The following is a 25,446-nucleotide window of genomic DNA, read 5'->3' on the forward strand; positions in this document are numbered from 1 at the left end:
GTCGCATGTGCATGCCTCTTTTCCCTTCAGAATTCTCTTAATACTTCATGACATAGATTCAGCAAGATGTTGGATGCATACCTCAGAAAGTTTGGCCCACATCAACATGATAGTATGACCCAGTTGCTGCACATCCACGGGGCGAATCTCCAGTTCCACCAGGAGGCCATTTGAGTAAAGTCATTGTGTTCAAGAAGCTAGTTTGAGATGATTTGAGCTTTGTGACATGTGACTGGAAGCAACCATCAGAAGATGGATGTGGTCATAAAGGCATGGACATGATCAGCAACAGTATTCAAGTAGGCTGTGGAGTTACTCAGTTGGTACCAAGGGGCCGAAAGCGCGCCATGAAATTATCCCCGACACCATTACATCCCCAACGACCTGAATTAGGCAGGATGGATTAGTGCTTCCACGTTGTTTACACTAAATTAAATTCTAAACCTGATTTCTAAATGTCACAGCACAGAAATTGGGACTTACCATCATCACCATCAACATTGTCCAATTTGGCGAACCTGTGTGAACTTCCTGTTCTTAGCTGACAGGTGTGGAATCTGCAATGGGTTTCTGCTGCTCTAGCTCATCTGCCTCAAGGTTTGATGTGCATTCACAGATGCTCTCACACATGAAACCCTTGGTTCACTGGTTATTTCAGTTACTGCTGCCTTCCCATCACTTCGAGGAAGCCTTGACCATTCTCATCTGACCTCTGACATCAACAAGGCATTTTCACACAGAGAAACTGCTGCTCACTGGATATTTTCTCTTTTTCAGAGATGTCCCCAGAGACGTTCATGTGGGAAAATTCAAGCAGATCAGCAGTTTATGAAACACTCGGACCAGCCCCTCTGTCACTACCAAACATGCCAAGTTCAAAGTCACTTCATTCATTCCTCTGATGCTCATCTTGAACTTAAGCAGGGCATCCTGACCATGTCTTTTCCTAAATTCTTTGAGTTGCTGCCATGTGACTGTCTAACTGGATACTGCATTAACAAGTAGAACAAGTGTGGCAAAGTGGCGGGTGAGTGGATGCAGAAAAAAAAATTTCAGTGTAAAGTTATGAAACACAAAAGCTTTTGCAAAGCTTCATGTTTTGATTTGTTTTTTGTTGTTGTTTTTTTAACACTAAACAGTTAAATCCACTCTGAAAAGTGAAGTTATTAAGAGGACGGTGTAAACATCATCAAAATATTATGATTAACATCCATCTGTCACATATTCCAACCCCCCGACTCCAGGAAATAAACTCTTGGGCTAAACTACGCAAGGATGAGAATAAGAATGAAAGATTTGTTTGTACCATTTGCCAGTGAAACCTCTTCCACTACAGAGTAAATAGTGGTTGCTGGTTGTCCTTCTGTGCTGTGACTTAGGAAGGCTCCCACAGACAATAAGCTGCTCACAGGCTGATGACTAAGGAAGGCAACCCGTGGAGGAGTCGTTATGGCAACAGAAGCTTGCCAAATAGACTGTGTTGAAATTGGACAAGTGTGAACACACAATCAATACCCCCCCCACACTGCCATATGACATTTTAGGCAAAGGACCTTTTGCAGTAAAATTATGCTCACGGTGGACAACAAGGTCAGCTGAACACGTCGCACTGTCTCAGCACCCGCGCACAACTCTATCAGTCAAAATATCCCCAAATCCACTGAATCATGTGTCCCAGTGCTTCCTCTTGTCTGCTAAAGCATGGTGCTTAAAGTTAAAAATAAAATGGCTTCTTTAAACAGAGATGCTGGAAATTTACTGGTGATTTTATTCAGTGGTGGAAACTTTATATTAACAACATGACATGAACATCTGCATGGTTAACTTTCTAAAAATGTGTCTTAAGCATTACAAAACTGTTAGTGAAAACTAAATATGAAACCATACCAATCATCTTCTTCCTCGTGAACTAATTTCAACTTTGTCAGAGTCAAGTATACGGCGCCGGCACAGCTTTGTAACGAGCCCCGACTTCTGCTCGACAAAAGGTGCAGCCTGTGTTATGTTAGGGAGATAAAAGCATATCGAGTGTACTTTGGTGAGGAGCCGACTCTAAAGCGTTAAACCGTCCTGATTTCTTGGCACTTATTTCTGAACAAGGCAAAATGACAATGTGGTGCACGTCTGATGAATCCGTTTTCTCGTTTTCAATAAATACGCAGCAGCTACATGAGAAACAGAAGATGGGCAGCAGTAACAACACACAAAACATTTAAACAATGTAGCTCTGAATACACTATAAAGAGGGAGGTCCTTGTACAGGGCCGGTAATACTTGTTCTGACCAGGTACGTCAGGCGTACCCGTGTAAAGATACATGTGCAAAACATCATGATTATCTGTTCAACAAAAGACAACTTGGTAACAGAACTCCAAACGATCCAAGTTTGGCACATTTTGAAGTGTCCACATCATTTGTTCCGTCGACAGTCGTCCATCCGTAAGGTGCCAATGCTCTGTCAGACGTTTTTTTAAGCATCACACAAAAGTTTCTATGAACATATATGACGGGTAAAAGATATGAGGAGAACAGGATGTTGCTCCGCTATTAAGTTTTAGTTTTTGGTAAGGCAAAAAGGGTGTTTCCGCCATTAGCAGTCGAGAATGGCAGAGAGCAGAGCCATGACAGCCACGCCACAGAAAATGAGCAGTACCTGCATCAGGGAGTGTCTGGAAAAGCAAACAAAAAGATAATAAAACTTTAGACATTGAGACTAATTTGAGCACATTAAAGGAAACCATCTGCCCTTTTTGAAACCACAGAGCCAGTTTTCCATTCCTTGCTAAGTTTTATTCTACTAAACGATCGGTCACAAACTACACACTGGCTCTTTCAGCCATCTCCAATGTCTCCCCCTGTGGCCTCGAGCAAAAACTAGATTAATATGGAGCATGGGAATAAAAAAATGGCCATTTGTTTTAAGGGTGTGCAACCAAAGGACTGATAAGCTCATGCCATGGCAAGGAGTCCATTACCCATCATAAGAATGACTACCACTCCTACAATCCTCTATTCTGATTCCTTTGCACAAACACAGGTAGGACTGAAACTGTCCTGCAGAGCTTTAAATAGCTGCTTTGTTACAAAGCTAGCCTAACCCCCCTCCCATAAAAAGGCTAATATATGCTTTCCTTTTACTTCACACTTATAAAAAAAATAAAGTAATTTGTTATTTCAGTTCTATAATTTCATATACGCATCAAAATCAAGATGTTGCTATAATAAAATGCTACTGCAACTAAAAGCAGTTAGGTGTGTCAAAAGATTTCAATATTTAAACCTATTTGTGATGTTGATAGGCTTCTTTATATTAGGCTGAAGCATGTTTTCCATGCAGATTTATTTTAGGTTAAACAACAAATAAACAAACAAAACCCCACTCTGGCTGTTTTGATAGTAAATGCTGGTGTCCCATGTATTAATCCATCTTGGCTCACATTATTGCCAAAGAACACATAAAGATGTGTATAAATATACATGTGGTGTGAGTCAAAGCCGGACGTTCGGTTTCCGGCAATACCAATCACAGATGAACATCTGTTTGTGAAAACATGCAAATTATTAAAACAGATAAAAACAAACAAACAAACATGTGATTTAAAATAATTCTTCTTGTTTGAAATCCATTCGACATGCTGGTTAGACCCCGAGAATAATGCTGTTGATTTCCTCAGTAGCAGTAAAAGCACTTTAATAAAGGACTTCTTTAATAAACATCCATCATACCTGAAACTGGATTCCTCGAGAAGGTCGGGCACTACATTCACCAGGGCTATATAGAGGAAGCCTCCAGAAGTGAAAGGCAATATCCAGCTACTGGCATTTTCTAGGCACAATATGAAAGTCTTCTTACTGAACATGGCAACTGTAAAATGCACTCCAGTTATTAATAATGTGTTTGCTTGTGTGTTGTGTATTGGCCCCATCCTACCTGTGCCTTTTGGTGACTGAGCGCACAGAGCGAAGAAAGCTCCGAGGACCCCAACCAGTGCTGTAGACAGCTGCATGCGAGCAGCACTCCATCTGTCAAACCCGGCCCTCAGCAGAATGGCAAAGTCCCCCACCTGCAGATGATGATGTTAACCACATAAAAAAAATGGGTAAACATTCAGCGTGTTTACAAACACTAGAGCACTTCCATTCTTCCGATACGCCTTAAGCAAAGTAAACTGTACAATTTAGCAGCAACTCTGATCCTCACCTCGTGTGGGATTTCATGGAGCAGGATTGCGAAGGTGGTGAGGAACCCAACCTGCAAGAAATGTATCATTAGTGCTGCTTTGTCCTACACAAAGAGCCTAAAGAAAACCACAACTGAGTCAGGTATGCGTCAATTATTTCTTGTTTTGTTTTTAGCATGAATTAGGGAAGACAAAATCTCAGCAGATCACTATAAGTGAGCTTAAATTTTTTTAGCCACAGTCAAGGAAAAATGAAAATCTCATGAAACAAAAAATGTAGTTCATACATCAGTAAGGTCAAGTGACAGTGAAGGTAACTTAAGCTGGTTTAGGCTTTAAAAAGCTAGAGTAATAGCAGCAATGACCACCTGCTTTTGAAACAAGACCTCATTGATCTGAGGGAAGTTGACAAATTTATAAAGTCCTGATTATTTCATTCTCAAAATAAATATGTTGAAAGCACGATCATAGACCAGTGTGAATGAAAAAAATTGCTAATTTTACACTGTGCTAAATGCACAACGAGTAAACAGAAGACACTGGTGAGATGTCTTGTATGTGCATGTTTGAGACATTGAGTTAACTTCCTCTCTGGCACACGGATCCATAGTTCACGCTGCTTGCCTTATGTCTCTCCAGCTGGACTCCCATCCCACTGCTACAAATATACAATAACTTACTGAAGCGATACAAATTCATGTTACTGCAGTTTGGAGTGCAGATTTTTTCAATAAGACCGTAATGCACCAACTCAAAGGCTGCTCCCACAAGCCGAGGCCGTATATTTCTTCAATTTCAGACACTGTTTCGTCGTTTGGAATAATTATTATTGTATTTTGTATTAAAGTATTTATTATTCAACCTTTTGAAGTGCAAACAACCAACTTTGTATTCACACTTACCCACACTCAGTGGACATTATGTTACTGAGTCTGATGTTTCCTCCTCTGAGGTTCCAATAACAAACCACTGACATGTATTTATAACGCTGTGAAAAAGTATTTGCCCCTTTCTGACTTCTTTTTTTTTGGTGCATTTTTGTCACACTTACACGTTTGACATCAGATAACCTGAGTAAAAACAAAACACTTTTTAGACGATGATTTTATTTATGCAAGTGGGGGAAAAAGCTACGAGGTGGTTGAATTATTTGTGATTAACCACTCAGTTTCACTTGCCATACCTGCAAAGTGAAGCAGGTTAAAAGATCACCAAAAGTAACATATCATACCTCAATCATGTAAGCGTGACAAATTAAGAAATCGTGAAGGGGAAAATATTTCGGTGCATTGTATAGTTTGTATAGTATACATTATACTTGTATAGTGTAAAACATAAGGCCCGAGGGCCAGAATCAGCCCAACAAAGGCTCCAATCTGGCCCACTGGAAGGAGTGAATAGACTATGATGTTTAAGCTTTTCCCCCCTACTTATATTAAAATCACTCAGGAATTAAATGTTTAGTTAAATGTTTTTACACTGACAGAAACGGCACTTTCACTTGTCAGGGCCAGTTCGATGAAAACAGAGTAAAATGTGTGTCTTCAGACAAATATTGCTTCTTGTTCAAGAAACAGAATTTGAGGGGCTGCTACTCGACAGTCAACATTCAAATACAGTATCTGAAAAGCTTCCATTATAATTATAAAAGAGTCCAGCATCAGCTACTGCACTGTATTTACAGTAACCAACTGTCAGTATGTGACTGCAACTTCAGGGAACATCGGCAATTATATTGTAAAACCAGGAGACTAATTGTGAATAATCACATTCTCACAAAACTACTTTGCTGAATCAGTGTGGTTTTGAATTTGCATATTTTCAGCACAAAACTATCCAGATAAACTAAAACAAGGCGCCGCCACTGTTTTAAAGCACACTTTCGAGACTGTCACAGCTCTGTTGCCATATTGGTTAGCTGGCATAAAGCACACATAGAGCTTGAGTTATTGCTGGACCCAAAATAATAACTGCACCTGAAACCAAGAGCAAAATAAAGAGCAAGCACCTGAGCTTGAAAAAGCAAAGCTGCTAATATTACATGCAGAGTACTTTAGATGTAGGACAAGCTGTTGGCTTTTGTGTGTAAACTACAAAAGAGGTGTCACCTTATCTTACCTTTTTGCTAACCAGGAAGCTCCCAGATACTGCCAGCCCATGGGTGAAGTTGTCAATGCAATTGGCGAGTAGGTTTAGGTATCCACTCATCTGTGACACAGAACACATGACACATATGTCACTGTTAGTCACATTACTGCATATTAGTCAGAACTGAGAAAACAGCAGGAATGGATCACTTCTGTTACAGCACAGCCTCGGCAGAACTCCACTGCAACATTACATCCATGACGTAAAGTGTAGATGTTTACAAAGTTTACTTTGTGGACCACATACAACTAAAAAAAAACTATTCTGGAAAATAAAAATAGTTTCTAGTTGACTAAATGCTCGAGACATCTAGAAAATAATTAGCGCAATTTCAGTGTCTTTAGTGTCTCAGTGTTTTTCCACATTTAGTCAGTCTAATCTCACCATAAACAAACACATGAACAGGCCTTGGGTTATGTCCAGATGTCTCCAAATCTGACTTTGGTGAAATTTTTCCATGATGTGACTTATTCTTGCAACACATTTTTTTTAATGGTGCAATAAAGCAGATTTTTTTTGTTTTTTAAATTTCTTCTCTGGAGCTCTGGCCGACCAAAGTTCAGTCTTATCTAACACATGTTTGACACCCACGCCACTGCGAACGAATAAACTAAACATAATAACACATAAAAAGATTTTGGTGATTAACTCTTGACTTTCTCTGCCAACTTTCTTGTTACCGTCTCCAAAAATAAATTGTTTATTATGCTGTCACTAAACACTCCCTGGTTCAAAAAACTCAGTGGTCCAAGCATGATATGTGGGGAAAGTGAAACAGCTTTGTTTTTCAGTAAGCTCCTGCTTTGTCTTTTCAAGGATCCCAGTATTTATTTGCACATACACAAATTGCATGTAAATGCAAAAGCAATGTGGTCCAATTCCCGGCTTGTATACCGCCACCAAACAAACTTTATACACAAAATGGAAAACAAAATTTAAAAAAAAATTAGTTACAAAAAGTTATGACTTTATACTTTTAGCTCAGTTGTGATCTACCCATTTTCACAAATCAAGGTAGGTTAAATATACACACAAAAACACATAAAGACAGACAGACACCTCCCCAGTGTATTCATCAGACTGGTCATATACTGGTGGAAACCCTTATGTATGGGATCACATTTGATCAGATATTAAATTGGTATCACTAACCTTTAAAATCTTTAATACATACGCTATATGTGTAAACAGCAGCACAATCTGTTTGGTGCAAGTATACAAGCTGCGAATGGCACCCCATTGCTTTTGCATTTACGCACGATTTAAGTATGTGCAAATAAATATTTACATACTTGAAAAAGGTAAAGAAGAAGCTTATTGAAAAGGGAAAGAAAAAAAAGAAAACTGGTCCACTTTCACTACATATCATTCTTGTTGCAGTCAGTTTTTAAACGACAGAATTGGATAGGGTGCACCATGTCCAATACAGGGTTGTGACTGAGGGTGAAGTCATATCCCAGCTGTCACAGGATAGGGCAAGGTACACTCTAGGTACACATAGTAGGGCTGCTCAATTAATCGAATTTTAATCACGATTACGATCTGGGCTTTCAACGATCATTAAAAATGACAGAGCCGATTATTAGCCCCTCCCTCATTTATCCGCGACACCTTAAAGGCCGGTCCGTGAAAATATTGTCGGGCATAAACCGTCCGTGGCGCAAAAAAGGTTGGAGACCGCTGATTAAGAGGACCCGAGGGAAGCTCGGAAAGCTAAGCAGAAGTTATTTGGAGAGGAGAGTGACTGCTGTTGGTTGAAAAGAGAGGTAAAAAAAAAAAAACTTCAGTGGTGTTGCACACTATTTTATATTATTTTCTAAAGTCATTGTTAACCCTTTAAAGCCGGTCAGAGCAGCACGCTCCGTTTTGTGTAACTATTTTTAAATCCCTGTAGAACCTGAACCGCGTAAGCTAGCGCAATAATTTGTTTTGCATATGAAACCGGAGGAGTTGTACTTACATCTTATGCCATCAGCTTGTCCTCGGTCACGGTTTCGTTCCACATAAAGCTTTGCAAAAATTGCATAAAAAGCGCTTGCAGGAACAAAAACATAATATTCCAGAAACACGCTTTGCCGATCCGATCAGCTGTTCGTAACACTTCCCACAGTGAAACAGACGTCAGCGCGAACTGTCGCATGTCCGCCATTTCCTGGCCGAAACCAGAAGTGACGTCATTTTCGCGGAAATGTAGTTTTTTACTTGTAGGCCTTAAAAGCCTATACTGGTCATGTTTGACTTTTCTGAATAGTTTCTGGGATGCTTAGAACTCAAATTGCACTGCTGGAAATAGTTTATTTTGATGCACCTGCTGTTTTCTTTGCAAATTTGCATCATAGGATTGTTTTTTTTGTTTTTCCTGCAGTATATAAAAATTGGTGTATCTCCAAAATAAAACTATGAAGACACTCAAACTAAATTTCCTGTTGTTGTAAACTATTTTTTGCAACTTTTTTGTATTTAAAGTTTTGAGGGATAAACCTCTTAAATTTCTCCAAGTAGAAATATATGTAAAAAAACAAAACAAAAACGATATAAATTTTTTTGTAGTTTATTGCACTTTTTTGCAATTAATGTAGTTACTATGGACTTAATGCATACATATTATTAAAATATGGGCTATAACAGTTATTTAGCAACTTGAAATGCTCCCACAAATGGCACTACAACATGTAAAAAAAATAATATAAGCTCTGGCGGACTTGGTTCTATAGTAGGTCTTAAAGGGTTAAATAAATATCGTCAAATAATCGCGATCTCAATTTCAGTGAAAATAATCGTGATTATCATTTTTGCCATAATCGAGCAGCCCTAACACATAGGTCACCTGTCTATCACAAAGCTAACAAAGAAAGACTGACAACCTTGCACACTCCACCTACAGCCAATTTAGAATCATCACCTGGCTGAATATTAGTAGTTATACCTAAATTATTACAATTAGCAAATTAATAAGAAAACATAGCCCAAGCCATCCTAAGAATTCCTCTATAGACACCTCGTGAGGTGAGGACAACCATGCAATTTAAGACACTTTCACTGCAATTTCAATAGGTGTTACAAGGGGCCATAACACCCCCTTAAAAGGGTTTATTTAGGAGAAAAATACATTTTGTAATAATTATACCTGTTATAATAGTTGCTGCTGGTGCATTACTGAGGACCAGCTTTGAGGCAACTATGAATGCTATAGCCATGAGCAGGGATATGGTCCACTCAGCAAACCCCAGCTGGGAAACCCACCCAAAACTAACTTGTATTAGCTACACTTCATTGCCCCCTTCTTAAATAAGGATCTGAAACCTAAATAACCAAGTCCCATCATACTTCACACACCTCAAAGTAGGGCAGGGCAATATGGCCAAAAATATTTATCACAATATATATTTGAAAATTTGCGATAATGATATAACTGATGTGAGACAAAATACTTCACAACTCCACAACTTTATAAGTGCAAAAAATCCCCATCACTTTATTTTCACTTAAACAAACAGCTGTTTTTAACAGTGCAAATGCAAATTTTTCGCTGACAGCTTAACCAAAAGGCACTTTTGGTTAAACATGCAAGCGGACCGGAAATAACGACGGTCTGCTTGCATGTTCTACAAAAAAAAGAAAAAAAATTGCTTTGGTTGCCATCTGACAGACAAAAACGAAACCAGTTCCACATCACTGAAGTGCACGTTTTTAAAAAACAATTCTGGTTAATCTGTTTCATTCAACGATCCGCTTTTGCCCTTCTCATTCTCCTTCGCCGCTATGCTTTTTCCGCCATGTGTGTATGAAAACAAAGGCACTGCGCAGATAAGACTGTGAACTTTCCTTTGTGTCCTCTCTCACCCTTAGAATGACCCTCACTCAGCCTGGCTCTGGCTGAGATCTCAAAAAAGGAGTTCTTCATCCCCACTGTCGCCATGTGTTTTGCTCATAAGGAATTGTTGTACGCTTGAGGTTGTGCATCTTTACAATCCATTGCACGATGAGATAACTATTGTTGTGAACGGGCACTATATGAACATTTTTATATTGAATTAACCCATTATTTATGTTACCAACCAGCTTATGAGACATTTTAAAATGTAGCTTATACCCTAAAAAATAAAATTGTTAGAGAAAAAGGCATTGCAAAGGACCCACAACAGAGTCGTTCTACAGCAGAACTGATTATGCAAGTCTCTCTTCCTGGTTTCACTGAACCAACTACGTTGCTATTTATTACTCAGTTGGAGAAAGTAAATTTTTTTTTCTTTAAATGTATTTCTTACATAAGCAAACCATGTCAAATTCTTACCCCAAGTGATGCCCCCATCTTTCATCATTTTCTGTCTTTTTGTTAACCGGGATATGTTTTGGTTGTCAGCCTTACCTTGATTTTCTCTGATCCTTCCTGCAAACTCTGCTTGGAGGATTTCCATGACTCAGCATGGTGCCTGTTACTGAGTGATACCACTGCTTTTCCACTGAAAACTGAATTAGGCTGTGTCTGTGGAGGAAAAAAACGGAAGGGGGGGAGAAGGCACAAATGAACACATCTTCTCAACAAGAACTTTAAAAAAAAACAAAAAAAAAAACCTCATTTAAAATACAGTTATGGTCAAAACAGTAAGGAAATGGTAATGCCTGAATCCCACAGTGCAGTAAACAGTCATGTTACTGCTGCTCCTGCCGTGTGTCAAACAGTTCACCCACAGGCAGCTTAACAGCTGGTAAAACATTCTCATTATATTTTGACCTTCTTACATTTGCGCTAATAAGCAGTCGTTTGTACTTTTCATTTGTTTTCTCAGAAACAACGAAATCTCCTTTAAATTCGACTGCCGCTCCATCATGTTTACATTTTCATATTATAAACAAAACAGAACGAGAGCGCGAGAACCATTCATCTTAGGCTATAGGGTTTGTTTTCCGAGAACAGCCAGCTTCCTTGTCCCATTATTCAGAAACCACTTACGCTGCCATTTAAACTGATAGTCAAATTAAATGAGAGGGAAATAGGCTGCTGACTGCTGGTCGCCGAAAGGAAATTTTTGCTCCATGTGTACGATTGAAGCATGAGGAAGTAATAAAGCGTGATGAATTTTGGGGGGTTATCAATCTCCTCCAACAGATTGGAGCTAAACTGTCGGTGCCAAATAGTCTGAGTTTTGCCTAATGAGAAATTCAAAATGACCTAAGAAGCCAGAAAGTGATAAAAATCCTATCTTGACATTTTCCATTTGACTCTGAGGCTCTCCACGCGTTTGTTCGTTCTTCTTAAACACTGACCCAATTAGAGTAAAGAAATTTAGTTCAGCTTGTTATACTTTTTGCTTCCTATGGAAAGATTTGCCACACAATATTATCAGAGAAAACACCTATAACCACCTTCTCGTTCTCTCATTTCCCGTCTCTTGCTGCCTGTGTCTATAAGTTGAGTATTATCCTTTGGACACTCAAATGGCTAAAGCAGCTGCTACACCCCAGCGCTATAAATAGACACCAGTGGAGGAGCTGAGCCATGGACTCCAATCTTCTCCCTCAATAGCAATAGAAAGATAAGAAAGGGAATGAGGCTGCCTTTACAAACGTACTGCTAACAGCCAGTGTGTTTGTCACTTTATATTATCTCCATCAACCCCTAAACAATAAACTTAAACAACTAAGAATGCTACAGTATTTAAAGTTAATAGTTCATTTATAGATATTTAAATAATAACTATAAATAGTTGTTTTTTAAACCAGTGCACATAAATGCCACGTCTCATGTAGGTGAGGTTGTTCATGAGTAAACATATATGTTTACCTACAGGGGATGGTAAAGGCAGAATTCAGATGAATACACATATAAGGTGTTGTGAAAATGTGTTTGCCTCCTTCCTGATTTCCTATTTTGTTGTATATTTGTCACACTTAAATGTTTTAGATCATCAAAAAAATGTAAATATTAGACAAAGATAACACAAGTAAACACAAAGTGCAGTTTCTAAATAATGTTGTTTACTATAAAAGGGGAAAAAAATCCAAAGCTACCTTTTCCCCCCACAAAGACAGAGCAGACACTCACTTTGCTTTCATGCACATATGCCCAAATTTATCACCCCAGATACATCGGTATCTGTATTGTCTGATTTCTGCAAATGATTTCTGATTTCTGATGAGATGACTCAGGAGGGGTGGGTTATTTTTATCCTCCCATGAGGCTCTGTGGAATCACCAACGGCCAACAGTGTTGTGGAAAAAGTATTTGCCCCTTCCTCATTTCTTGTTTTTGCACATTTGTCATGCTTACATATTTAAGATCATTACATTACAATAATGCGGTTTTAAAATTACTATTTCATTTATTAGGGGAAAAAGCTATCCAAACCTGATCTCCCTTGTTAAATTATTAATTCTGACTAACCACATTTTGTGGAAAATTGATTTCAACTCCACTAGGCCCCACCCAGCCCAGATTAATGCCAGAACTGTTGAATCACTTGTATAGATGCTGTGTGACAAAATAGCTCAGAAAGCAGCTTAGAAAGAAAATCATTGACATCTTTCAGTCTGGAAAGAGTTACAAAGCCACAATAACTAGAGAACTGCAGTTAAGATCAGAGGTCATGACTGAACAATAAGAAAGAGACTGAGCAAAAATGGCATCCACAGGAAAGTTCTAAGCCAAAAAAAACCCTGCTGGGCAAAAAGAACACAAAGGCTCGTGTCACATTTGAAGCTGGAATAACTTTGGAATAACCTGGATGACTTGTCATAAATGCTGGAACCATGAATTCTGCTCTCCACCTGAACATCCTGAAGGAGACTCTCCGAACATCAGTTCATCCCCTGAAGCTCAAGCACTTGGGTTATGCTGCAGTACAATGATCTGAAACACACTAGCAAGTTTACCTCTGTATAGTTAAAAAAAAGTGACCTAGTCAAAATCTTGGACTTAAATCCAATTGAGATGCTTTGGTGTGACCTTAAAAATGCCGTTCATGGTCGAATACCCTCCAGTGTGGCTGAAATAAAACAATTCTGTAGAGTGAGCTACAATTCCTCATTGCTATTTACCACAAACACTTGATTGCAGTTCTTGTTGCCAAGGGTGGCACAACCAGTTATCAGGAGCACATACTTTTTCACAGCACTGTTTGGCATTGCAGCCAGACACCAGAGGAACGTATCATTATAGTAGTGCTATCCAACCTCTGAAAAAATGTGCGGCCCAGACGTGCAAATAAAGAAGTGCACGGATGAAAAAGGGACGCACACACAACGGGAGTTTATTTCTCACGTCCAGCGTGAAGAAATGTTTGCACACTGATATAAGCTGAGGGATTTACCCAACCATAATAATAAATGCTAATTAGTGAACATAAGTAGCTGGATATCAGATAAAGAGCTACAACGTTGAGTCACGATATTTTTCGGCTCTTTAATTAGGGGTCCAGATACACAAGTGTATGTGCAAGTACAACCTTATGCTCTAATTTTAAAATCAGTCCAAAAGTCAGTTTTATCCTCCTGTTGTCTCTCATTTGATGATAGGTATGAGGGATCAGTGTAGCTGCACCACATACACACCAATTTCAAAGTGCGCAGAAGTCCAGACCCAGTCACATCTGCTGGGAGCGTCACTTACATGTAAAAGTGCAGCACGAAAGCATAGCTTGGCAGATTAAATTGATCATGAATCTCAGAATAATCACAATATTAATATGAAGCATCAATTTGGAAATGAGATAAAAATTGACCTGACTGTCAAGCTACCCCAAATCACTTTGATCATCATAACCCTATTACTCAGCTGTACGACACGTAGCTGTCCTCCCCTCTGTGCTGATAGTAGTGCGGACATGAGCAGTGTTTGTGTAATTTGTTAGCCTGTTAAATACAACGCTGGAAAACTGGCAACAATGACCCTGTCCAATATACAAATCCTTACAAATGAGCAAATTAAAGAGAAGACATAAAAATCCATCTCTGACAGCACAGTGATGCTGTTAGCATCGTTAGCTTTCTGTGTGGACTTTGCTTGCTCTTTCTGTGCCTATTGGGGTTCTTCCCAGATCCTCCAGGGTGAACTGATGCTTCTAAATTGGCTATAGATGTGAATTTGAATTCTGTCCAGTATCTGTCCCCGATTTGGTCAAATAGCTCACAAAATGGATAGATGGCTATTTCTCTCTCACTGAACAAGAATGCCGATGTGCATATTTCCCAAAATCTCAAGCTGTTGGTGAAAGCGTCATGTGATGTTTCAGTCATAGAAAAAAACTGGCAGAATTATGCTGACTGAACACAAATGCATTCTGCACCAAGCATACCAATGAAAAGATAAATATGTGAAGGCTTGTATTGACATGTGTGTGCGCAGCACTGAGCATATTCTTCTGAAAACGCAGCATTTCAGCAGAAATACTTACAGTCGAGTTAAAATTCAGGTCAGAAACTGAAGTGGAGTTCTTGGGGCTGTCTTGGTCTGGGAACATTTTCTCCAGGAGCAGGAAGGCCAGCAGACCGATGATTACCCACAAGCCTTGTGTCATGTAGTGGTTTTGTTTACCAGCTGGAAGGGTAGCAAACAGACTGCAAATAAGGCTGAGAGAGCAAATACACTTCATAAGATGCTTCAGGAGAAGCAGACTGTTAACAGTGAAAGCAAGCTGGTGTCTAAATATTACAATGATAGTAAACATTATTAGCAATTATAGAAGAATAGGTCAAATTGAATAGAGGTGGTGAAGGCACTGGTGGAAAGGAGACCCACCTGAAGAGCCAGAGAGCTCCCAAGCCTCGGGAAGTAGGTGGAGGAATACATCACCCAGGAGACCACCAATAGCAAAGCTCAAGAGCTGTTTCAGCTTATGGCATCCAGCTGACAAAACACACACACACAAAATATCAAGGTAACAATTATTTTGCAGAGTAAAAGTTATAAATAATTTTATACAATTTTCATGTTTTTGGTTTACAATTACAAGCACAAACTGATTCCACTTTCCACTCATCAACTAATCATTTTGTCACAAGAGACATTAATACACAAGAGAATCTCTGGCTCACCTTACTAATATTAACCATGCTTACTCACGCGCCCTGTTTTTATTCCTGAGGAGTTTCCTTGGTAATGACTAATGTCTCACAGCCTAAAATACACATTTGGCCTGCCACGTTCTTTAGGGTGGGGCACCTGAAAGAGGCCTCAGACTGACCTACAATAACATGTCTAGTTACTGAAGCTCAACAGTAAAAACCTCTCTCACTCTTCAACCATATGTTAACTGGTTAAAATTACAGGCAGGTATTGTAAGGGTACATTACTGCCTGCCAGGGATGGGTACTAATGCCTGGTACTAAACAGGCAATGGGGTGAAATGTTAAATAATGAATAAGCTCTGACGTAATTGGTTCTGCTCTCAGGACTGGGGGAGGATGTAATGCATTTTCACCATTTCCAATCTAGAAACTTCTCTTGTAGACTGCGTGCGAGGCCCACTGGCACAATGCTGCACATGTATCGAGACCCTTCGTTTAATAACAACCACAAACGAGAATGCAACATACAAAAATGTGTCTAGAATTCAACACCACTCACTGCCACAAGCGCTGCAAGTCTTTTCTTGTCAAGGCAGAAATGACTAATATCTTGAAATATCTAGCGGACATCACTTACTGATAATGTCGTTTTCCACTGCCATGTCCAAAACAAGGAAAATACTGCATGTGACTGCACAACTCAGTATTTCTCATTGAAAATCCACTGCACAAGTAGTGCCAGATCTATTAGTCTCAGATGTACAAAATTTTGGTTCCAATTAGAAAATGTCGGTACGTGAATAAGTTACGACTAAGGTGCTAAACATCACAGTGCCTCAGTACAGCCTCACAGAGCTGTTGGTCCGGCTTCCATTTTCCCGCCTATCGGGCATTTCTCTTTTCATTTTTATTTGGTGTGGACCTGGGTGACCTTTAGACTGACAGTTTGAGAGTCTTTCTGTTCAGTATGGTATTTTAATGCCTCGTGGCAGGGGGGTGGAATCATTATCATGAGGTCACCACAGGAGACGATCTGTTTACCAGGAAGCAGCAGTTTTCCAAAAGGTTTGAGTACCCTTCACATTAAACCATGAGGAATGTGCAGCTGGGTTTAGGAGAGGCTGACCAGAACTACTTGTTGATCATACCGGGATTTATTATTCAACAGCTGGAAATCTGGAGATTTTAGCTATATCGTTGTAAGAAGCTTTGAGAATCAGCGATGCCAGGTCAGACTTCTGTAACTGTAACATACTTCCTTGATTCACTACAAGCATTTGAAGTCTGAACTCTTGTCCTTTAAAACACTGCCATCTCGGTTTATGTTGACTATTGACTATACTATTGTCAAATGTATTTTTGAGCAAGTAAAAAGGATTATAAATCTAAAAGTTTTGGCCAATTGGTGACAACTAGGGACAAATAACCCTCTAGGGAATGCCCAGACTGGTCGGCGAACTTTTATGAGAATACACATATTTTTGGTTGGCAGATGGTCACCAAGCAGTCTCTACACCCATGTGACTGAGGTCTTCCATATTTACATCACCAAGTAACAATGCAATGCCATAAAGCCCCGCAGAGCAATTATTTAGTGTGCCCTCAAAGAAAGAATGATAAAACGAAATGTTCTCTTGTTGGCTGCAAGACCAAACACAAGACTGCTCATGCATTCCTCGACATCAGAGCAACTGAAGACTCAGTGGGCGACCTTTACTGTAATAGCTATGTTAGCTCAAGAGAAATCTTTTTATGTTTAAGGTTAACAACATCCAGCGTGACAAGGGTTACCATCTGTTGTCTTCATTCTGTGTGCATGTTGATTATATTTAATACAATTACAGTCCCGCCAACTGTGTTATTGTTTACATGTGTTTTGTTTGTTTTCACTGTCAGATGCATGAACATGAAACAGTGACACAAACGCAGCCCATTAAAACAGGTGCACCCTAGCTTTTGTTATGCCAAATGACCCTCACAGCATTGTCTATTGTTTCACCTACACAAATATGTGTGATCGGCTTCTCTTGCATAGCGTCACATATGGTAAATGTCTATGCAGGTTTATCATTGCAGTTATAAAATACATGTTATAATATAAATAATGCACAGGCATACTGATGTTGCACATCGTCTCTCTCACCTTCTGTTTTGAGGGCTGCTCCAGCTTCAATGGGAATGACAAGAAGGGGGAAAATCCCACTGAGGCCTACAGCAACAGAGCCCACGAGAGACAGGAGCCAAATATGAGCACGCTCACTGGCTAAGAAGTCTGCTACTGCCTGGAGGCCTGGGAGGTCATCTGTCAGGCTGGGGCCTGGTCCTGCAGCTGTGGCCATCGCATGAGCCATAACTGTTTGTGTCATCTTCTGGTTGCTCGATGCCCCCCTGGAGGTCAGCATCAGCAGGGCAACCGGGATAAACAGAGCCGCTACAGCCCAGCTGGGCCTCCAGTAACGTCCACCTTTCATCCGTTCCAAGGTCCGAAAAATACTTGCAACCAGTAATTCTGTAAAGGAAGGAAACTATAACAAAAACAGGTCTTCTCTGTAGCTTATAAATGTACTTTTAAAAAAACAACAACAAAAAAAACATATAATTAAACTGAAAACTTCTAAAACCTTTCAAAACGGTTAATCTTTGCAGCTGAGTAGATGGAATTGGTGTTTCTGCTGCAGTTTTTTTTAATTTTTATAATAAAATAAAATGAAAAATGAACAGAAAGATTGAAACACAATCTACAAACATCCTTCTGAAGAACAGCGATTATTTCCATGGAACAATTTCTTAAAAGTTATAAATCACACACAGTACTGTGAAAAAAATCTTGAGTCACCCCTCATTTCTTTTTATTTCGCTCAAAGGAAGCCAGGCTCTCTCAAGCTATTTCAAAATGTGTCCACTCATTTTTTCAGCCCAGTTCTTGACCCTTAACATTTTCATAGGACTTTTTTTTTGGAGCCAATTAACACTGACCTATGAAGCATAAAAAGAGATTAACAAGTGTTCTGTTTACACATATCGGACAACTTTTAACCAGAAGTAATTTCAAATTATGTCTTTAGTCAGTTCCAAAAAAACTAAATTTTATTCCAGTTTCTTTAACAGAATCTAAAAACAACAAAGATTTCACAGTTTGCCAAGCATAAAAAGTTTGTTTGGTTTTTTTTGCACTAGGAAGGTGATTCCCACAGACCTAATACCGTAAAACTTCACATATCTCAGTATGGTATGAAGAGAATCCTTAACAATTTGAGAAAACTGGACAAGTGGAGGACAAAAGAAGAAGTGGGAGGCCTAAAAACTGTCTATAACGGATGGAACAGTATCTAAAAATCATGTCCTCAAAAAAAGAAAGAAAGAAAGAAAGAAAGAAAGAAAGAAAGAAAGAAAGAAAGAAAGAAAGAAAGAAAGAAAGAAAGAAAGAAAGAAAGAAATTATTCCCAAAGAGTAATGTCTTTAAGACATATATAAAAAAAAAGAAAGAAAAAAAAACACACACACCAAAGACCTGACACAGGACCTAAGATGATCTCGGTACTGTTCACTGAAGGCTCACCAGAAATGACCTCAGTGTAAAGGAAACGGAAAAGCTGAAGTATGTAATTACACATTAACTGGCTGGACAAGTAGTGACAGTAAAATATAGCGATGAATCCAGATATTTAAGTTTTGGTTCAAATCCTCATCAGAACAGAGTGTGACACTAAACAGAGAGTGTCTATATCCAGCTGTAAAACACTGTCATGGTTTGGAACTGCGTTTCAGTGGTGTTGGGAGTCAAAATTGATGGGATTATGAACGCAGAGAAGTACCATCTGATTTTGATCCATCACGCAATGTAGGGCTGCTCGATTATGGCAAAAATGATAATCACGATTATTTTCACTGAAATTGAGATCTCGATTATTTGACGATATTTATTTAACCCTTTAAGACCTACTATAGAACCAAGTCCGCCAGAGCTTATATTATTTTTTTACATGTTGTAGTGCCATTTGTGGGAGCATTTCAAGTTGCTATACAACTATTATAGCCCATATTTTAATAATATGTATGCATTAAGTCCATAGTAACTACATTAATTGCAAAAAAGTGCAATAAACTACAAAAAAAATTGAAAATCATTTTTGTTTTTTTTTACATATATTTCTACTTGGAGAAATTTAAGAGGCTTATCCCTCAAAACTTTAAATACAAAAAAGTTGCAAAAAATAGTTTACAACAACAGGAAATTTATTTTGAGTGTCTTCATAGTTTTATTTTGGAGATACACCAATTTTTATATACTGCAGGAAAAACAAAAAAACAATCCTATGATGCAAATTTGCAAAGAAAACAGCATGTGCATCAAAATAAACTATTTCCAGCAGTGCAATTTGAGTTCTAAGCATCCCAGAAACTATTCAGAAAAGTCACACATGACCAGTAGAGGTTTTTAAGGCCTACAAGTAAAAAACTACAATTTCCGCGAAAATGACGTCACTTCCGGTTTCGGCCAGGAAATGGCGGACATGCGACAGTTATATTATACTGAATATTATACTGCAAATTTGCAAAAAAGCAGCATATGCATCAAAATAAACTATTTCCAGCAGTGCAATATGAGTCCTAAGCATCCCAGAAACGACACAGAAAGTCATAAAGTCAAAGATAACTTTTAAAAAGACGAGTATAGGCCCTGAGGCCCTGATAGTAAAAAAGACTACATTTTATGTATGTATGTATGGCAAACTACATACACAAAAGACTACAAATGCAAAAGTTCGCGCTGACGTCTATTCCAACGTAGGAAGTGTTATGAACAGCTGATCGGATCGGTAAAGCGTGTTTCTGGAATATTATGTTTTTGTTCCTGCAAGCGCTTTTTATGCAGTTTTTGCAAAGCTTTATGTGGAAGGAAACCGTGACCGAGGACAAGCTGATGACATCAGATGTAAGTACAACTCCTCCGGTTTCATATGCAAAACAAATTATTGCGCTAGCTTACGCGGTTCAGGTTCTACAGGGATTTAAAAATAGTTACACAAAACGGAGCGTGCTGCTCTGACCGGCTTTAAAGGGTTAACAATGACTTTAAAAAATAATATAAAATAGTGTGCAACACCACTGAAGTTTTTTTAACCTCTCTTTTCAACCAACGGCAGTCACTCTCCTCTCCAAATAACTTCTGCTTAGTTTTCCGAGCTTCCTTCGGGTCCTCTTAATCAGCGGTCTCCAACCTTTTTTGCGCCACGGACGGTTTATGCCCGACAATATTTTCACGGACCGGCCTTTAAGGGGTCGCGGATAAATGAGGGAGGGGCTAATAATCGGCTCAGTCATTTTTAATGATCGTTGAAAGCCCAGATCGTAATCGTGATTAAAATTCGATTAATTGAGCAGCCCTAACGCAATGCCACCTGGAAAGTGTCTGTTTTGCAACACCTTCCATTTCTTTCAGCATGACAATGATGTCAAACACACTGCCAATGAAGTAACAGCATACCTGGATAGAAAAAAAGCAGACAAACACAAACAGAACAAATAGCAGCAACATTCAAAGAAGAGCTTTGAATGTCTTTCAGGAAGCCTGGAGAACTATTCCTATATTTCCATTTGTGTTAGTATTTAAGTGGAAAAATATTTAGAAATGAAAGGTGACTTTAGACATTTGCCCAGCACTGTAAACCAGGACCAGTATACACTATATACTGTGTATGTAAGTACTGGGGGATGACACAGTTTTATTACTGGCGCTGTACGCCACCACAAGAGATCTGAAATTAGACATGTCAAGACGAAACTCAAGTGCAGGTTTTCAGAGTTAAATCCACGGTTTCATGAAAACTATCATACTAACTATAGATATTAAGATATTACTGCCATTTTTTATTGCCTCAAAAAAAAAAAACTTAAATAAAATCATTCTAAATAATACAAGCTGCTTTTACCTCTTGTTGTTGGTTTACTAGAACTGGGAGCACTGATCCAAATATCAATAGTATCAATAGCAATGGTGGTTAACACCTCAAACATGCACTATGAAAAATGTCTGAAACTTTTTGTGTTGACTGCCACGTCCATTGTATTTATAACCTATTGAACTTTTAAACACAAGAAGCTGACCTGCTTTAGAGCATTTACAAAAAAACTCCACTTTTAATATGCATGAAAAGATGAAAGGTGTGTTTTGTTACCAAATTATTGTGAAAAGTGAGAAAAAAAATCAAGTGCTTCAATTTGCTATGATGATACTTAACTCATAAGTCATAACACACTGAGGTCCACTCCATAAGCTGCCTTGTAGGCTAAAAATATCAGTATTGATATTGATATTTCCAATACCTGCACTGTATTTACTTGATATTTGATTGATACCAAAATTTGCAATCTGGCCGAGCACTACTATTTACAGCATTTACAGCCTGTATCTGTCCACAGCTTTTGTCCACTAACAAAAACGAGACTATAAATTATAGAGCTGTAATTCATAAACCCTTCCTATAATTTGTATATACAAGAATACTCTCAAACATAAGCCACGAGTATCCCTGTATTTATTAGGATAAACTGTAACTTAAATACGGTGTTAGGTAACAGTAGCACTACACATACTGGTCCCATTAAAACATCTGTGGATTTGATTTTTACTCAACTTCCATCAATAAATAGAAACTTTTTAAACTCTCGGTAAACACTGGAGGCATTAAAAAGACTTTGGCATACATGTGACAAAAGTTCAGCTATGCTGGAGGAAGAAAGTTCCAGAAATAGCAGACAGACTTCCTCCTGGCAGGAGCCTATTGATATTTTTGTACAAGCCTTTTTTTTAACAGTGACTGCGAAAAGTTTAAGTGCCTTTAATTTATTATCGATTTATCACATTTTTGCAAGGGGGAAATGTATAACACGTTTACGTCGCTGTTAAACATCCAGTTTGACACTTCCCTGCTTGGGATTTCCCTGGAATTGCAGATTTAAGCAGCACGGAACATACGCAGTTGCGCTGTGATATTAACCGCAGAGAAGACGCAAGGACGGTGGTGAAAAAAGTCGCAAGCAGTGCGGCAACTTAAAAAAAAGCGGTTAACTCAAAGTTGTGTCAGCCAAGTTTACACTTGGGGTCTGGTTAGCAGGCTAACGTTAGCCCGTAAACGTGCAGACGGGCACAGCTACAGAGATTAGCCTCGCTGACACGCAGCCACTTCACATTAAAGCTAACCCTGCTATAGCTAGCACCAATTTCACAAACTTACAGATGGCGTCAGTGGTCAGGAAACCAAAACAAATAGTAGTCAGCATGTGGCTTTTTTTTTTTTATCTCTAATACCTTGTGATTTCGGCAATCTTTGCACCAGTGTGTCCCTGCCATCCAGGCCGGCTTGATAAAATGCAGGCTGAGTTCCTCCAGACTCCAGCTGCTGCTGCTCCTGCAGACAGGGATCCGTTAGCTGCAGCGCACCAGAGACTGCGGGTCACCGCGGCTTCCCCAGTCTCCGAACCATACGCTGCTCCAGACAGCCACGTATCAGGATCATGGAGGGGAAACATAAACAACAGAGGAGAGGCACAGCATGGATCCCGCCCCACCAAAACGCTCCAGGAAGTAACTTTATTGCCCCCCTCCCTTCTTTCACTCGGGACCCTTAAGCTCTCTAAATCAAGGCCAAATATCAGCATACTTTTCTTGCTCGGGTAATTTTTATTTTTACTTCAGTGAAATGGCGGGATGTAACTAGATACCACTAGCACAAAAAAATCAAATCCTAACCCAAAAGAATTGTATAATTGGTAAGAGTGTTTGAAACAGATTTCAGAATCGACTGATCCGATTAGTCGAACAAAAAAAAGATTATTTGCATCAAATATAAAAAAAAACATGCCTCCCATGTTTTTCTTTTTTTAATGAGAGTAAACTGAATAAGCATTTGTTTGTTCTGCAAAGTAAGACAAATAACTATTATTGTGCTTTAACAGTTTACACTTTAAGTATATATAATAATAATTTTAATTAGCCTATAACAGAACAGATAATTCATGTTATCTATAAAGAAAAGTTTGGCTACCATCAGTATAGTCCATCACAGGTGTAAAATGTAGAAGAAACAGCTATATACAGTTGTGGTCAAAAATTTACATACACTTGTAAAGAATATAATATAATGGCTCTACCAAGTGTCCTGTTATTTCTAAAACTCTGATTTTTCTCTGATAGAGTGATTGGAACAGATGCTTCGTTGTCACAAAAAACATTCATGAAGTTTGGTTCTTTAATGACTTTATTATGGGTTAACAGAAAAAAGTGATCACATCTGCTGGGTCAGAAATATACATACAGCAGTGCTAATATTTGGTTACATGTCCCTTAGCCATTTTCACTTCAATTAGGCGCTTTTGGTAGCCATCCACAAGCTTCTTGTTGAATCTTTGACCACTCCTCTTGACAGAATTGGTGCAGTTCAGTTAAATTTGATGGCTTTCTGACGTGGACTTGTTTCTTCAGCATTGTCCACATGTTTTCAATGGGGTTTAAGTCAGGACTTTGGGAAGGCCATTCTAAAACCCTTATTCTAGCCTGACTTAGCCATTCCTTTACCACTTTTGATGTGTGTTTGGGGTCATTGTCCTGTTGGAACACCCAACTGCGCCCAAGACCCAACCTTCATGTTGATGATTTTAGGTTATGTTGAAGAATGTGAAGGTAATCCTCCTTCTTCATTGTCCCATTTACTCTCTGTAAAGCACCAGTTCCATTGGCAGCAAAACAGCCCCACAGCATAATACTCCCACCACCATGCTTGATTGTAGGCATGGTATTCTTGGGGTCAAAGGCCTCACCTTTTCTCCTCCAAACATATTGCTGGGCATTGTGGCCAAAAAACTCGATTTTTGTTTTGTCTGACCACAGAACTTTCCTCCAGAAGGTCTTATCTTTGTCCATGTGATCAGCAGCAAACTTCAGTCGAGCCTTAAGGTGCCGCTTTTGGAGCAAGGGCTTCCTTCTTACACGGCAGCCTCTCAGTCCATGGAGATGCAAAACACGTATGACTGTGGACAATGACACCTGTGTTCCAGCAGCTTCTAATTCTTGGCAGATCTGCTTTTTGGTGATTCTTGGTTGACTCTTCACCCTCCTGACCAATTTTCTCTCAGCAGCAGGTGATAGCTTGCGTTTTCTTCCTGATCTTGGCAGTGACGAAACAGTGCCATGCACTTTATACTTACAAACAATTGTTTGCACTGTTGCTCTTGGGACATGCAGCTGCTTTGCCCCAAGTGACTTTCCTGACTTGTTCAAGTCAATAATTCGCTTTTTCAGATCCATGCTGAGCTCCTTTGACTTTCCCATTGTAGCGTTTGTGGGCGTTTGTATCCAATGAGCCCTATTTAACTGGCCTAAGAGAAGTCACCAGCTGTCGTCACTCATAATCACTCACAAGCAGTTAAGAGGCTATGCTATGAAGCTCAGTTCACTGACAACTTTCTAAGTCACCAAAATTGCTAATTCATGTTGCTGTATGTATATTTTTGACCCAGAAAATGTGATCACCTTTTTCTGTTAACCCATAATAAAGTCATTGAACAACCAAACTCCATGAATGTTTTTTGTGACAAAGAAGTATCTGTTCCAATCACTCTATCAGAGAAAAATCAGAGTTTTAGAAATAACGGGACGCTCGGTAGAGCCATTATATTATATTCTTTACAAGTGTATGTAAACTTTTGACCACAACTGTATATAGTCATTGTGGCTTACGATAATTAGATATATGGATTAATCTTACTGCCTTCATGTGGAATATTTTTAGTATCTGAGGGATTTTTTGGCCTAATATCACTGCAAAACTAAACAAACCAGAGTGTGAAAACCCCCCCCAAAACAAAATAGAATAATGGTCAAAAAGAGAGATGCATACTGTCATTATCATCCTCATCGGTCCCATTATTGTTGCTGTTAGATACAGTATGACTGTAAGTGTCATTACACAATGCAGGTCTTATTGCAGACAGTGTTACTTAATATAAATAAGGAAGAGAGTGTAAACTACAAGCAAGTTACTCCTTTGCTGCTTTCGTTGTATTTATTTACAGGAATCAAAAACACTTAAGTTCTGGCTTGTCTTCATAT

General features: G+C 39.0%; 1 protein-coding gene across 2 annotated transcripts; it reads right to left on the bottom strand.

Moving 5' to 3' along the window:
* Positions 1–1,745: 1,745 nt before the first annotated feature.
* On the bottom strand, positions 1,746–22,917 carry slc39a13 (solute carrier family 39 member 13). 2 transcript variants are annotated; one of them, XM_086288771.1, is made up of 10 exons: positions 22,648–22,917; positions 17,479–17,860; positions 15,067–15,174; positions 14,723–14,865; positions 10,699–10,815; positions 6,300–6,389; positions 4,202–4,252; positions 3,932–4,064; positions 3,727–3,826; positions 1,746–2,669 (listed from the first exon to the last, which is right to left on the bottom strand). In XM_086288771.1, exons 1-10 carry the CDS (start codon positions 22,687–22,689, stop codon positions 2,591–2,593), a joined length of 1,245 nt encoding a protein of 414 aa, XP_086144897.1. In that variant the 5' UTR covers positions 22,690–22,917; the 3' UTR covers positions 1,746–2,590. The 2 variants fall into 2 exon arrangements, with proteins under 2 accessions (XP_086144897.1, XP_086144905.1); XM_086288779.1 differs by having other exon boundaries at positions 17,479–17,844; positions 22,648–22,914.
* Between the last annotated feature and the right edge of the window lie 2,529 nt (positions 22,918–25,446).

Source organism: Aulonocara sp. 'chitande type north' Nkhata Bay, linkage group LG1, assembly GCF_057382095.1.
Source record: "Aulonocara sp. 'chitande type north' Nkhata Bay isolate Kocher_YH1m ecotype deep benthic linkage group LG1, A_spYH_male_GT1.1, whole genome shotgun sequence".
In the NCBI taxonomy this organism is placed as follows: Eukaryota; Metazoa; Chordata; class Actinopteri; order Cichliformes; family Cichlidae; genus Aulonocara; species Aulonocara sp. 'chitande type north' Nkhata Bay.

Bases quoted from the DNA above. Each gene is read 5' to 3' on its own strand.
- slc39a13 (XM_086288771.1), bottom strand. From the start codon at position 22,689: ATGGCAGGGACACACTGGTGCAAAGATTGCCGAAATCACAAG. The intron at 4,065-4,201 runs GTGAGGATCAGA...CATCATCTGCAG, and splicing joins TCCATGAAATCCCACACGAG to GTGGGGGACTTTGCCATTCT. The intron at 3,827-3,931 runs GTAGGATGGGGC...TATTGTGCCTAG, and splicing joins TCAGTCACCAAAAGGCACAG to AAAATGCCAGTAGCTGGATA.